Genomic DNA, 15,776 nt, shown 5'->3' with positions numbered 1-15,776 from the left:
ACCTCTCTACAACAACAACTTTCATTTAAATACCGCCTTTACCATAGTAATACATCCCAAGGCACTTCACAGGAGCATTATCAGACAAAATTTGACACCAAGACACACAAGGAGATATTAGGACTGGTGACCAAAAGCTTGGTCAAAGTGGCAGATTTTAAGGAGCATCTTAAAGGAGAAGAGAGAGGTAGAGAAGCTGAGAGGTTTAGAGTGGGAATTCCAGATTTTAGGGCCTAGGCAGCTGAAGGCACAGCCACCGTTGGCAGAGCAAAGGAAATCAGGGATGCGCAAGAAATCAGAATTGGAGGAGCACAGAGATCTTCGAGTTGTAGGGCTGGAGGAGATTACAGAGATAGGGAGGGCCGAGGCCATGGAGGGATTTGAAAACAAGGATGAGAATTAGCTTGATAGATACATTGCATTGCATTCAGTAAGCTTTCCTCCAGACCTTGTACCACTCGTCAAGATTGAAGTTCCTAGGAACTGAAATAGATTTTATTGGCCCAGAAATTTCGGTCGGGGGCTTCCCGCAGGTGCAAGCCCCTGATCTGCACTTACCTTGCGCGCCGGCCGTTGAGCTGTGGGCCCCCGTGGAATTCCGATCCGGGGCCTGGTCCAGCTGCCGGCGCGCAGTGCTTGTGTATCCCAGGGGCGCAGTTAGTTCGATGCGTCCCCTGGGATCACGTGGGCCATTGGGAGCAGGGAATGCTCCATTCATAAGTCTGACAGGAAGTGCTGTCAAGACTTATAAATACTACGGCCCCAAAATAGCACTAAATCTTCAAATAATTTTTTTTTTAAATCACATTTTTTAATAAACTATAAATTATATGAAATAACTATTTTAAACAATTTAAATTTTTGGAAAAAATAATTTTATTTTCTAACGGGGCTAAAAATAAACTTACCTTGCTTTAAAGTATTTAAAAATAATAAACCTGTGGAAAAAATGTTTTAATTTTAATTAATTCACCACTTACCTTGTAAAAAGCAGGCCTTACATTTCTAAATTCTGCAGGCTTACATTCCCGGGAAAACGCGTTCGACCTCTGAACCCCTTCGTTCAGAGGAACGGAAGTGCCGGTTTCCCACGCATGCGCCGTGCATGCAGGAAACTGGCACTTCCATTGGGCCTACGGGTGAGTACCCCGTGTGTACTCACCCGTGGAGACCTGAATTTCTGGGCCAATATTTTCAGTGGAAATTTTGAAGCTGTCTTAGAGCTTTGTCTTGACATTCCTGCTCACTGTTTAACACTGGTGTTTCATTTTAATTTCTAGAGTGAATCATGAGAGAAGTGGAGGACAAGCTTGAGCAGGTGATACCATGAAGAAAAGCTCACGGGCCCTCTATCACCAACTGCTGAGTAAGAATTACATACAATGTCTTGTATTTATTTAACTTTACACAAAACAAAAGAATTGTCTGCAACAGGGATGATTTTTGTACCAAATCAAAATTTTGGCTATCAGAAGTTTGGAAGCAGGTAGCAGGATAAGAACCGTATTGACAAAGAAAGTGCTTAAAAAAGGACCAAAGAGCTGAACGCCCAATGTGCTAGTGTGTTGTTATGTTGAGCATGTCTTCATAAAGGAATTAACAGATGAAGTCAGCTGTTGTCAGTGAACTTTGTCAGAATTTCAGTAAAGTCTGGCAGAATAACCATCTTCCCTCAAGTGAAGTTAGCATGGCAATTTTGTGATAACACGTTTTTCTGAAAGTAGTCATAATTTCATGGCACTGTACTTTATAAAAAAAAAAAAAAAAAAAAATGGATGGCATTGCAAGTTTAAATGGGAGTTAAAAACCTGTTGCTAATTGTAACACTGTTGGGCCTTAAAAACAGTCTGAACTAATCACCGATTTACTAATGTTAAATCTTTCACAAATTCATTTAACAGTCGACAATGCTTTTCTACAACTTTGCATCGACGGTTTCATGTATATTGTGGTTTCCTGAGTGGTCTCTCCTTTATGTGACATTAATGTTTGCTAGTCCTGCTGAATAGCTATGTATAAACAAGGGCCACATTGCCTGATATTTTCCTAGTTGCAAATGGATATTGCTTATAAACATTTGAGTGCCAAATATCATATGGGTGATTAATTTGTTATGATTGCCATTATGTTGCTAAAAGTTACTTATGCTGTTGCTTACTAGACTTAACTTTCTGTGGCGAGTTTAATGGGTAATTAATGTACAAATGCAGCAACTTCATGAAAATCACAGGGCAATTAAGGGCCAGATGCTGTTTCCACTACGCTAATGGTGGAGCTGTGCAAACTGGCCAGCAAGTTGTGGCTATTCGCAATTCATGGGGTATCTGTTCCTTGCCACAAATTGCTGTCCGATTTGTACATTAATAATGAGTGTTGTGCACACGCGGTTATTTTTTCAGCAAGTTCTGAGCCAATGTTACCCAATCATTAGTCACACCATCATACTCCATGCATTTGTATGTGGTGTCTATCACTCCTGAATATTGAATTAGAATAATTTTGCAGAGATCATGCTGAGTAGAAGGTGAGTGCTAGTGTGTGGCATCTTATTTCCTAAATTCCCAATAGCCTATTACTTCATGCATACCAACGGTGTTTTAAGCTGGTAGTCAGTTTTTTCCATCCAAGCTTATTAGCAAAACACAGGAAAAAAATCAGCTTTTTTTTTTACTGGGACCGGAGGTTGTCCGGGCCAAGCAATCAGATTGGTTCAAAGGTGAGACTGGAACTGGTTCCAATCATATTGATTAGAGGGCAAGACTGTGACTTTTAAAAGAAAATTTATTTTCCTTGAAGGAACTTTCTAAGCCACATCCAGCTATTCATAAAATCATAGAATAGTACAGCAAAGAATAGTACAGCCAGTCAGTTTAACCTCGGTAGTGGGGAAGCTTTTAGAAAGTATAATCAGGGACAAAATTAACAGTCACTCGAACAAGTGTGGATTAATTAAGGAAAGCCAGCATGGATTTGTTAAAGGCAAATCGTGTTTAACTAACTTGATTGAGTTTTTTAATGAGGTAACAGAGGGTTGAGAGGGCAATGCGGTTGATGTATACATAGACTTCCAAAAGGCGTTTGATCAAGTGCAAAGTGATACATTTTGGTAGGAAGAATGAGGAGAGGCAATATAACCTAAAGAGGCAATATTCTAAAGGGGTGCATGATCAGAGAGACCTGGGGGTATATGTGCATAAATCATTGAAGGTGGTGGGGCAGATTGAGAAAGCAGTTGAAAAAGCATACGGGATCCTAGGCTTCATAAATAGAGGCATAGAGTACAAAAGCAAGGAAGTTATGATGAACCTTTATAAAACACTGGTTCAGCCTCAACTGGAGTATTGTGTCCAATTCTGGGCACCGCAATTTAGGAGGGATGTGAAGGCCTTGGAGAGGGTGCAGAAAAGATTTACAGGAATGTTTCCAGGGATGAGGGACTTCAGATATGTAAATGGACTGGAAAAGCTGGGGTTGTTCTCCTTAGAGCGGAGAAGGTTGAGAGGAGATTTGATAGAGGTGTTCAAAATCATGAGGGGTCCAGACAGAGTAGATAGAGAGAAACTGTTCCCATTGGTGGAAGGGTCGAGAACCAGAGGACCCAGATTTATGGTGATTGGCAGAAGAACCAAAGGCGACATGAGGAAAAACGTTTTTACTCAGCGAGTGGTTAGGATCTGGAATGCACTGCCTGAAAGGGTGGTGGAGGAAGATTCAATTGTGACTTTCAAAAGGGAACCGGATAAGTACCTGAAGGAAAAAAGTTTGCAGGGCTACAGGGGAGTGGGACTAGCTGAAGTGCTCTTGCAGAGAGCTGGCACAGTCTTAATCGGCCGAATGACCACCTGTGCTGTAACCATTCTATGATTCAGTGGGGGCAATTTTCCCAGCCCCGAGGAGGCGGGTGTGGAGGCAGGACAGTTGGCAAAAAGGCAAAAACCCGCCTCTGTGCAATTTTGCCAGAGGCAGGTTTGATGGGTGCAATTCAGTTCCGCCTCCACCAGTCAGGAGAAGCAGTTAAGATCCTTAAATAGTAAAGGGCCTCTATAATCCTATTTTGACAGGCCTTTGTTATTTCACCACATTTTCAGCATGTTGCACGATCCTCCTAAACCACACCAGCTAACCTTGGTGGGTTGACACATGGGTGGCCTCCTCACAGTTGCAGCTCCACCATTAAAACGGAGCTTTCATCAGGGAGCAGTTGCAGGTGGCAGAACATTTGTTCCAAAGGTCTTTTAGCAGGCCTACCGAAGTCGGAGGTGCTGCAGCTTCTATTTCTCAACTGTGGTACCTCCTTGGAAGAACCTCTCCCTCCAGATGAGGGTAAGAGCACCTCCCTGCTGGTGCTCTCCCCCTCAACCGGCATACCCAGCGCCTCATCGGAGAACCTCGGGGAGGCCCTTGCCTTGGAGTTGGCCATTCTTCAAGGAGATAACAGCTTGGCAGTGGTGTAGCATCGACCAAAAACCAGTGGAATGAGCCAAGGCAGCAAGAAGCCCTTAAATGAAGCTGGATAAGTGACGTCAGCAGAGGCGCGTTTCAGTCCCAAAACATTAATTAGCCCAGGGGAACCCACACCGCTGTAATCAACTAGCCAATCAGGGGAAAATCGCAAATTTTTCCCACCTCTCAGTGGAGGCAGGTTTGGAACCCACCCAAACCAAAACCTGCCTCCATTGGGAAAATTGCGCCCAGTGATTCTAAGGAGGCCATTTGGCCCATTGGGCTGGATTTTGCGAATGGAGGAGAGTTGCAGGTGGGACTGCTGCTTGTCGTGTCAAAGTCCCGCCTCCATCCTCACTTGACCATTCAGAGGGATTTTCCCCTGATTGAGCTTGTTAAGCCCACTCTGTGGGCTCAGCAAGCCAATTAGGGAAGAAGTCACTGACGGATCACGTCAATGTCAGACGTGCTATCTGTCAAGACTTCTTGAAAGAAGAAATGACAGTGTTTGACAGCTCTGTGAAGCTGTCCAACACTGACATTCTCTTTAGTTTGAGTCTTTGTGGTGAGGACTCAACAAACATTGAAAATAAGTAAATTTCAGATGTCTGATGGATTGGTGGATCCATCAGCTATTACCTGAAATTGACAAGGTGGATGTCGGCTCTCCCGATCCAGCGCGGCTAAAGGCTATAGAAGGGGAAAAAAAGGCAAATGAACACTTTTTTAAACTAATCACTCACCTTGCATACTTACCACTCCACACTTGCACCCATCACTCACCTCTACACCTTACTTCCAGGTGCCTCCGACTGCCGCAGACCTCCTCCACGTCTCCTCCAACCTGGCGGGGTTCTCTGAGGTCGGGAAGCCTTCCCCTGTGAAGGTAAAATGGCACTAATTCTTTTTTCTGCCTGTTAACTACCTGTTAACAGGTAGTTAAAAGGATTAAAAGCTTTTCCCGCCTCCAGGAGATGAAACATAGAAACATAGAAGACAGGAGCAGGAGTAGGCCGTTCGGCCCCTCGAGCCTGCTCCACCATTCAATATCTTGGCTGATCATCCAAATTCAGTACCCTGTCCCTGCCTTCTCTCCATATCCCTTGATCCCTTTAGCCTTAAGAAGTATATCTAACTCCTTCTTGAATATATTTAATGAATAGGCCTCTACTGCTTTCTGTGGTAGAGAATTCCACAGGTTCACCACTCTCTGGGTGAAGAAATTCCTCCTCATCTCTGTCCTAAATGGCTTACCCCTTATCTTTAGACTGTGACCCCTGGTTCTGGACTCCCCGACCATCAGGAACATCCTTCCTGCGTCTAGTCCTGTTAGAATTTTATAAGTTTCAATGAGATCCCCTCTCATTCTTCTAAACTCCAGCGAGTATAAGCCCAATCGACCCAATCTCTCCTCGTACGTCATTCCTGCCATCCCAGGTATCAGCCTGGTGAATCTTCGCTGCACTCCCTCCATGGCAAGAACATTCTTCCTCAGATAAGGCGACCAAAACTGCACACAATACTCGAGATGTGGTCTCACCAAGGCCCTGTACAACTGCAGCAAGACACCCTTGTTCCTGTAGTCAAACCCTCTCGCTACGAAGGCCAACATACCATTTGCCTTCTTAACCGCCTGCTGCACCTGCATGCTTACCTTCAGCGACTGGTGCACAAGGACACCCAGGTCTCGTTGCACTTCCCCTTCTCCCAATCTATTGCCATTCAGATAATAATCTGCCTTCCCGTTTTTGACACCAAAGTGGATAACCTCGCATTTATCCACATTATATTGCATCTGCCATGCTTCTGCCCAATCACCCACCCAACCCGAAGCTGCACATCTTCCCGCCTCCTGGTAAGTGGGCATGGGGGCAGGTTTGCCATCCGCGCCCCCACTTTCTCCGATTTTACGGGCTGTCCCACCTCCATGCTCGCCTCCTCGGGGCTTGGAAAATCCAGCCCATTGAGTCTGCACTGGCTCTTTCGATGAGCAATCCGGCTTAGTCCCACTCCCCCACACTTCCCCTATATCCCTGCAATATTTTCTCAAAGTATTTATCCAATTTCCTTTTAAATGATACTATTGGACCTGTATCCACCACCCTATCGGGCAGTGCATTCCAAATCCTAACCACTCCTTCTGTAAAAAAAAGTTTTTCCTCATGTCGCCGCTGGTTCGTATGCCAATCACCTTAAATAAGTGTCCTCTCATTATTGACCCTTCAGCCATTGTAAACAGTTTCTTGTGGCGACACGCCACCATTGGACATAATCCGCTCACGGCGGCACGGACAGTTTACGCAGGCGCACTGCCGGCAGCAGCCGCCCCCAGCCGGGGGCCCTTTCCTCCGGCAACTTGTTTCCCACAGGGACAGGCTGCCGGGAGCACTTCCTGTCTGGGGAGTATTTAAGTGGTTGCGCGGGCTTTTCAAGCTCTCTCTTTGCCATGATGTAGATTAAAGCAGTTGTGTTTCACCAACTCTGGTCTCGACTCCCACGTTTGCCGCGGTATCTCAACACTGGTGACCCCGACGCTCAGGACGAATCCTAAGCTAGCATGGCGGATACAAACGCAGTCACGGTTAAACTACCGGACTTTTGGGAGAACCTGGCCGAGGCCTGGTTCGTTCAAGCCGAGTCCAGATTCCGGCTGAGAAGCATTACAGTCGACGCCACGAAGTACGACTACCTCGTCGCCTCTCTCACCTACGCCACAGTTCCCAAGGTTTGGGCAGCGCTGCAGGATCCACCAGTGGAAGGCAAGTACGAACATCTGAAGGCCGCGCTTCTTAAAAAATTTCAGGCGCCTGCCAACTCTTCGACCTCCCAGGCCTTGGTGATGCTTCACCGTCGGACCTGCTTTCCCACATGCTGTCCCTCTCAGACGACAAAAACCCTGGCGCCCTCTTTCGCACGCTTTTCATTCGGCAGCTCCCCGCCAGCATCCGCCTGCTCATTGTGGAGTCTGGCTCCACGGACCTGAATGAGATAGCCGAAAAGGCCGACCGGCTGCGCTCCGCGCAGACCGCCCACGACGTCGTGCCCGACCTCACGGCAACGACCACGCGGTCTCCCTGGCCCACTAGGCCCGACCGTCCTTCCACTCCGGGTCACTGCTACTACCACACCCGTTTTGGCACTAGGGCCCAACGCTGCACGCCACCGTGCACTTTCAAACCACCCCCCGCACCGGCCCCCACGATGGCCGCGGGGCAAAAGGGGCCCCTACTGTATGTCACCGACGACAGCACCAACCGCCGATTTCTGTGCGACACAGGAGCCCAGCACAGCATCAACCCCGCCTCTGCCCTCGAAATCCAACGCGGCGCACGGGGTATCACGCTGGCCGCAGCCAATGGCTCTGACATCCGCACATACGGCACCCGCATGGTCACGCTTGACCTCGCAGGCCGCCGCTACCGCTGGGAGTTCCTCACAGCCAAGGTCCTCTGCCCACTCCTTGGCGCCGACTTCCTACGCGCCCACGGCATCCTTGTCGACATTCCGAGGCACCGCCTCGTCGACATCAACACACTGGCCCCCATCCCTGGCGCATTCACCCTGGCCCGTTCGGCCGGCCTGACGACCTACTGCCTCGCCAGAGCCATGGACGACTACTCAGCACTTCTAGCCGAGTTTCCCGCCCTCACCAACCCGACCTTTTCGGCCAAAGCCGCCAAACACGGTGTGGAGCACTATATCCCCACCACCAGCCCCCCGGTCTCTGCCCACGCCCGCAGACTCAACCCGGCCAAGCTGGAAATCGCGCGGGCCGAGTTCACCACCATGGAGCAACTCGGCATCATCCGCTGCTCCAGCAGCCCTTGGGCCTCGCCCCTCCACATCGCCCCCAAGCCCGGCGGAGGCTGGCGCCCCTGCGGGGACTACCGCCGCCTCAACGACGCCACCACCCCCGACCGATACCCGGTGCCGCATATCCAGGACTTCTCGGCCCGACTGGCCGGACGAACCGTCTTTTCCAAGGTCGATCTGGTGCGCGGTTACCACCAAGTCCCCGTACACCCTGCGGACATCCCCAAAACGGCTGTCATCACCCCATTCGGCCTGTTCGAGTTCCTGAGAATGCCTTTCGGCCTCAAGAATGCAGCCCAGGCTTTCCAGCGCCTTATGGACTCAGTCCTCCGAGACCTGAGCTTCCTATTCGTCTATCTAGACGACATTCTCGTGGCCAGCTCCTCCCAACAGGAACACCTCGAACACCTTCGCATCCTGTTCGGGCGCCTAGCCCAACACGGGCTCATCCACAGCCCAGCGAAGTGCCAATTCGGCCTAGACGAGATCGATTTTCTCGGCCACCACATCACCCCTGCTGGGGCCGTCCCCCTGCCCAACAAGGGGCAGGCCGTCCAGCAATTCCCCCGCCCCAAAACCATCAAGGGCCTCCAGGAGTTCCTCGGGATGGTGAACTTCTACAACAGGTTCATCCCCAGAGCAGCAGCCCTCATGAAGCCCCTATACGACTCCCTCCGAGGTAAATCCAGCAAGATGGCCGTAGCCTGGACCACTGACACGTCAGCCACCTTCGACGCCACCAAAAACGCACTCGCCGACGCCACCCTGCTCGCGCACCCGAGGGCCGATGCCCGGGTGGCGCTCCCCACCGACGCCTCCGACCACGCGGTCGGAGCCGTGTTCGAGCAGTGGGTCAATGGCGCGTGGCAGCCACTTGCCTTCTACAGCCGCCAACTGCGCCCCCCGGAGGTCAAATGCTCTGCTTTCGACCGCGAGCTCCTCGCGCTCCACCTGTCGGTCCGCCATTTCAGGTTCCTCCTGGAGGGCCGTCCCTTTACCGCGTACGTGGACCACAAGCCGCTCACATACGCGATGGCCAAGCACACCGAACCCTGGTCCGCTAGGCAGCAACGCCAGCTCGCGGCCGTGTCCGAGTTTACCACGGACATCCAGCATGTCTCCGGTAGAGACAACGTTGTCGCCGACTGCCTTTCCCGTCCCGCCATCTGCGCAAATCACCTTGCGGTCGACTACGCGCAACTAGCAGCGGCCCAGCTCACGGACCCAGACCTCCTCTCGGCGGCTACCAGCCTGCCAGGGCTACGCCTAGCCAAGGTCACCCACGGGCCCGAAGCCACGGCAGTCACTTGCGACGTCTCACTCGGCCAACCCAGGCCGGTCGTCCCTGCAACCTGGCGCCACCGCATCTTCGACACGCTCCACGGGCTCTCCCATCCGGGTTCCCGCGCATCCGTCAAACTCCTCTCCCAGCGCTTCGTCTGGCGCGGCCTCAGCAAAGATGTTCGGACTTGGGCCACCTCCTGCCTCGCCTGCCAACGGGCTAAGGTACAGCTGCACACAAAAGCACCCCTGGGAGACTTCGAGGTACCCAGCCGCAGCTTCGACCACGTACACGTCGACATCGTCGGTCCTCTGCCGCCATCGCAAGGCCAAACTTATCTCCTCATGATGGTCGACCGCTACACACGCTGGCCTGAGGCAGTGCCGCCCACCTCCACCACCACAGCCGACATCACCAGGGCGTTCGTTAACACCTGGGTCGCGAGGTTCGGCGTACCGGCCGACATAACCTCTGACAGAGGCGCCCAGTTCACCTCCGAACTCTGGACGGCCACTGCACGCAACCTCGGGGTGATGCTCCACCGAACCACAGCGTACCACCCGCAGGCCAACGGGCTTTGTGAACGCTTCCACAGGCCACTCAAGGCCTCACTCCGCGCCGGCCTGCAGGACAGTACCTGGACTGACCGCCTACCGTGGGTGCTACTAGGCCTACGCACCGCGGTCAAGGAAGACCTCCAGTCCTCAGCAGCGGAGTTAGTCTACGGACAACCGCTGCGCGTACCAGGTGAATTCCTCCCGGAGGCTACCACGCCTTGGTCGGCCGAACAGCAGCGGCTCAACTCTTTCTCTTCCGCTCAACAGTTCGCCCCACTTCCGGTCAACCGACACGGCGAACTCGCACCTCACGTCCCGCCAAACTTACAGCAGGCACGCTTCGTCTTCGTGCGACACGACGCGCACCGCGGTCCCCCGTACGACGGACCGTACGAGGTACTACAAACCGGGGACAAGGTCTTCAAGCTGCGACTCAGCGACAGGGTTGAAACGGTCTCCATCGACCGGCTCAAACCAGCACACACAGAACCAGGGGAACAGGTCCCCGTGGCCCGACCTCCAACTAGAGGCCGTCCCGCCAGCAAGCCAGCACAGCCGGCGGCGAACCGCCCGGCCCCACCAACTAGACCGGCGACCACTCTGAGCCGCTCCGGCAGAACCATTAGACCACCGTCACGACTCGTCCACTCCTCCTAAGTGGATTCTGGGGGAGCTCTGTGGCGACACGCCACCATTGGACATAATCCGCTCACAGCGGCACGGACAGTTTACGCAGGCGCACTGCCGGCAGCAGCCGCCCCCAGCTGGGGGCCCTTTCCTCCGGCAACTTGTTTCCCACAGGGACAGGCTGCCGGGAGCACTTCCTGTCTGGGGAGTATTTAAGTGGCTGCACGGGCTTTTCAAGCTCTCTCTTTGCCATGATGTAGATTAAAGCAGTTGTGTTTCACCAACTCTGGTCTCGACTCCCACGTTTGCTGCGGTATCTCAACATTCTCTTTATTTACTCTATCTGAATCCTTCATGATTTTAAACACCTCTGTCAAATCTCCTCTTAACATAGAATCATAGAAAGTTACAGCACGGAAGGAGGCCATTTCGGCCCATCATGTCCGCGCTGGCCAACAAAGAGCTATCCAGCCTAATCCCACTTCCCAGCTCTTAGTCCGTAGCCCTGCAGGTTAGAGCATCCCAAGTGCACATCCAAGTACTTTTTAAATGTGGTTAGGGTTCCTGCCTCTACCACCCTTTCAGGCAGTGAGTTCCAGACCCCCACAACCCTCTGAGTGAAGAAATTTCCCCTCAAATCCCCTCTAAACCTTCCACCAATTACTTTAAATCTGTGCCCCTTGGTTTTTGACCCCTCTGCTAAGGGAAATAAGTCCTCTGTATCCACTTTATCTATGCCCCTCATAATTTTATACACCTCAATAAGGTCTCCCCTCAGCCTCCTCTGTTCCAAGGAAAACAGATCCAGTCTTGCCTCATAGCTAAGATTCTCTACTCCCAGCAACACCCTTGTAAATCTCCTCTGTACCCTCTCTAGTGCAATCACATCTTTCCTGTAATGTGGTGACCAGAACTGCACGCAGTACTCTAGCTGAGGCCTAACTAGTGTTTTATACAGTTGAAGCATAACCCCCCTGCTCTTGTATTCTATGCCACGGCTAATAAAGGCAAGCATTCCGTATGCCTTCTTAACCACTTCATCTACTTGGCCTGCTACATTCAGGGATCTGTGGACATGCACTCCAAGGTCCCTTTGTTCCTCTACACTACTCAGTGTCCTACCATTTAATGTGTATTCCCTTTCCTTGTTAGCCCTCCCTAAATGCATTACCTCACACTTCTCCAGATTGATTTCCATTTGCCACTGTTCTGCCCTCCTGACCAATTTATTGATATCTTCCTGCAGTCCACAGCTTCCTTCTTCAGTATCAACCACACAGCTGATTTTAGTATCATCTGCAAACTTCTTAATCATACCCCCTATAGTCAAGTCAAGATCATCATTGATATATACCAGAAAAAGCAAGGGACCTAGTGCTGAGCCTTGTGGTACCCCAGTGGAAACAACCTTACGTCACAAAAACACCCATCAACCATTACCCTCTGCTTCCTGTCTCCGAGCCAGTTTTGAATCCAACTTGACACTTTGGCCTGGATCCCATGGGCTTTTAACTTCATGACCAGTCTGCCATGTGGAATCTTATCAAAAGCCTTGCTAAAGTCCATATACACTACATCAAATGCACTACCCTCATCTACCCTCCTTGTTACCACCTCAAAAAATTCAATCAAATTTATCAGACAAGACCTCCCTTAACAAATCCATGCTGACTATCCTTGATTAATCCGTGTCTTTCTGAATGAAGATTTATCCTGTCCTTCAGAATTCTTTCCAATAATTTTCCCACCACCGAGGTTAGGCTGACTGGCCTGTGATTATTCGGTCTATCCTTTTTTTCCCTTTTTAAACAAGGGTACCACATTAGCAGTCCTCCAGTCCTCTGGCACCACACCTGAAGCCAGAGAGGATTAAAAAATGATGGTCAGGGCCTCTGCTATTTCCTCTTTTGCTTCGCTTAACAGCCTGGGATACATTTCATCCGGGCCTGGGGACTTATCCACTTTTAAAGCTGCTAAACCCCATAATACTTCCTCTCTCACTATGCTTATTTCACCTAATATTTCACACTCCTCCCCCCCCCCCCCATAGCAATGTCTGCTTCACCCCTCTCATTTGTGAAAACAGATGCAAAGTATTCATTGAGAACCCTACCTGTTACGTCCGTGTAATAATAAAAGGACTGCAGAGAACGGTACAACAGGTGTTTACTCAACGTGGTTCAAACTGCAACTGACTGTGTACAGATCACTACTCAGGGTTTATATACAGGTGTGGTCACTGCCGGTACTACAGGAGCTGTAAAAAGTAGTTCTCCCCCTTAAAGGTACATACATTACAATTCCTCCCCTTTTAGATTAACAGTACCATAACACTCATTTAACAATTAAATATCAAATTAATTACAATTAACACTTAACATGCAACATTAACTGAAAATAGTCTGTTTATAAATTCAGTCTTTGGGGAGGCTCCCTGATTCTTTCTGGATAGCGCCTTTCCCGAGTGTCTTGCTTTTGGTGCGGAGGCGATTCTGGCCCCCTGTCGTCGGTTGGTTCATCAGCTTCCGATGCTACTGTTTCTGGGGTAGATGCTACCTGTACGTTGGGTTCATCACCAGGTACGTATGGGCGAGGCATGGGGTTGACTCTAGGATCTGGTCAGCATGGCGTCTCACGATGCTCTCCCCAATGTCCACTGTGTACATTAGTGGCCCCTGCCGTGTGCATATCGTTCCTGGTTGCCATTTCTCTGTTCGGTAGTCGCGGGCCAAGACTGGTTGCCCTACATTGAAGCTCCTTGTCGGCTTCTCATTGATGTGCTGGAATTGCTTACTCTCAACATCTCTTCGTACATTTGGTCTGAGCAAATCCAGACGAGATCTCAACCTTCGGTTAAAGAACATCATGGCCGGGGCCTGGTTGGTGACTGCATGTGTCGCATTTCTGTAGGCTAACAGGAAATTGTCCACCTTATGCTGCAGTGGAATGTCGTCATCGCACATGGCCTTTACTGCTTTTTTAAAGGTTTGTACGAACCTCTCAGCCAATCCATTTGTGGCTGGATGATACGGGGCGGATGTGTAAGCCTTACCCCATTCCTTTTCATAAATCTTCGAAACTCTTCGGACACAAACTGTGGTCTGTTATCAGAGCAAATCTGCTCTGGCAAGCCGTTCCTGGCAAAAATGGTCTGTAGGACTGCAATAGTTTTCTCCGTGGTGGTGGAGGACATTTTGATCACCTCAGGCCATTTCGAGTGCGCATCCACGGCTATTAAAAACATTGAGTCCATGAATGGACCAGCAAAATCAATATGCACCCGTTGCCATGGAGATGAGGGCCACTCCCATGGGTGTAGAGGGGCATGTGGTGGTGCATTTTGGACCTTCTGGCATCCTGAGCAGCTCTTTGTCAGGTCCTCAATTTGCTGATCGATCCCCGGCCACCACACATAAGCCCTAGCAAGGCTTTTCATTTTCACCCCTCCCAGATGACCTTCGTGATGCTCATTGAGCACTCTCTCTCTTAACTTGGGTGGAATTACCACTCGGGATCCACACATCAAGGTCCCCTGGCATACTGACAGCTGTTCTCTTCTGGATGAGAATGCTGGCAACAGTGAGTCGCCATATGCTGGCCATCCCTTCACCGTCAAATCATATACCCGAGACAGTGTTGGGTCATTTCGGGTCTCCTTCTCTATACCAGCGTTAGTTACTGGCAAGCATTCAATTATAGTCGAATGAAATATTTCGACAGGATCCACTGCTGGTGCTTCCTCCGCAGTAGGCAGTGGCAGTCGTGATAGCCCATCAGCGTTTCCATGCTGTTTCGTGACCTTATACTCGATTTCATATTGGTGCGCCCCTAGAAAAAGGGACCATCTTTGTAGCCGTTGCGCAGTCATCACTGGAACGCCCTTCTTTGGATTAAAGATGGAGACAAGTGGTTGGTGGTCAGTCAGCAAGGTGAACTTCTGCCTGTGCAGATAGTCATAGAGTTATACAGCACGGATAGAGGCCCTTCGGTCCATCGTGTCCGCGCCGGCCATCAAGCCCTGTCTGATCTAATCCCATATTCCAGCATTTGGTCCGTAGCCTTGTATGCTATGGCATTTCAGGTGCTCATCCAAATGCTTCTTAAATGTTGTGAGGGTCCCTGCCTCCACAACCCTTTCAGGCAGTGAGTTCCAGACTCCAACCACCCTCTGGGTGAAAAAGTTCTTTCTCAAATCCCCTCTAAACCTCCCGCCCTTTACCTTGAATCTATGCCCCCTAGTTATTGACCCCTCTACTAAGGGAAAAAGCTCCTCAGCATCCATCCTATCTATGCCCCTCATAATTTTGTACACCTCAATCATGTCCCCCCTCAGCCTCCTCTGCTCCAAGGAAAACAAACCCAATCTGCCCAGTCTCTTTTCATAGCTGAAGCGCTCCAGCCCCGGTAACATCCTGGTGAACCTCCTCTGCACCCTCTCCAACGCGATCACATCCTTCCTGTAGTGTGGCGACCAGAACTGCACACAGTATTCCAGCTGTGGCCTAACCAGTGTTTTATACAGTTCCATCATAACCTCCTTGCTCTTATAGTCTATGCCTCGGCTAATGAAGGCAAGTATCCCATATGCCTTTTTTACCACCTTATCCACCTGTTCCGCCGCCTTCAGGGATCTGTGTACTTGCACACCCAGATCCCTCTGACCCTCTGTCTTGCCTAGGGTCTTACCATTCATTGTGTATTCCCTTGCCTTGTTAGTCCCCCCAAAGTGCATCACCTCGCACTTTTCCGGGTTAAATTCCATTTGCCACTGTTCCGCCCATCTGACCAACCCATCTATATCGTCCTGCAGACTGAGGCTACCCTCCTCGCTATTTACCACCCTACCAATTTTTGTATCATCTGTGAACTTACTGATCATACCTTTTACATTCATATCCAAGTCATTAATGTAGACCACAAACAGCAAGGGACCCAGCACCGATCCCTGTGGTACCCCACTGGCCACAGGCTTCCAGTCACAAAAACAACCTTCGACCATCACCCTCTGCCTTCTGTCACTAAGCCAGTTTTGTATCCAATGTGCCAAGGCACCC

At 50.3% G+C, this 15,776-nt stretch overlaps 1 protein-coding gene across 9 annotated transcripts in view; it reads left to right on the top strand.

The window, feature by feature from the left end:
* tmem108 (transmembrane protein 108) overlaps positions 1 to 15,776 on the top strand; it is a 423,054-nt gene that overhangs the window by 84,446 nt on the left and 322,832 nt on the right. For all 9 annotated transcript variants that reach the window (XM_085988774.1, XM_085988777.1, XM_085988773.1 and 6 more), the window contains one exon: positions 1,281 to 1,366. In XM_085988774.1, the coding sequence (XP_085844900.1) occupies positions 1,327 to 1,366 (40 nt within the window). In that variant the 5' untranslated portion in view covers positions 1,281 to 1,326. The remainder of the gene's footprint in view (positions 1 to 1,280; positions 1,367 to 15,776) is intronic.

The sequence above is a fragment of the Somniosus microcephalus genome, chromosome 5 (genome assembly GCF_052327205.1).
Source record: "Somniosus microcephalus isolate GS21.2 chromosome 5, FLI_Smic_1.0, whole genome shotgun sequence".
In the NCBI taxonomy this organism is placed as follows: domain Eukaryota; kingdom Metazoa; phylum Chordata; class Chondrichthyes; order Squaliformes; family Somniosidae; genus Somniosus; species Somniosus microcephalus.
This window is presented reverse-complemented; position numbering and strand designations above follow the sequence as displayed.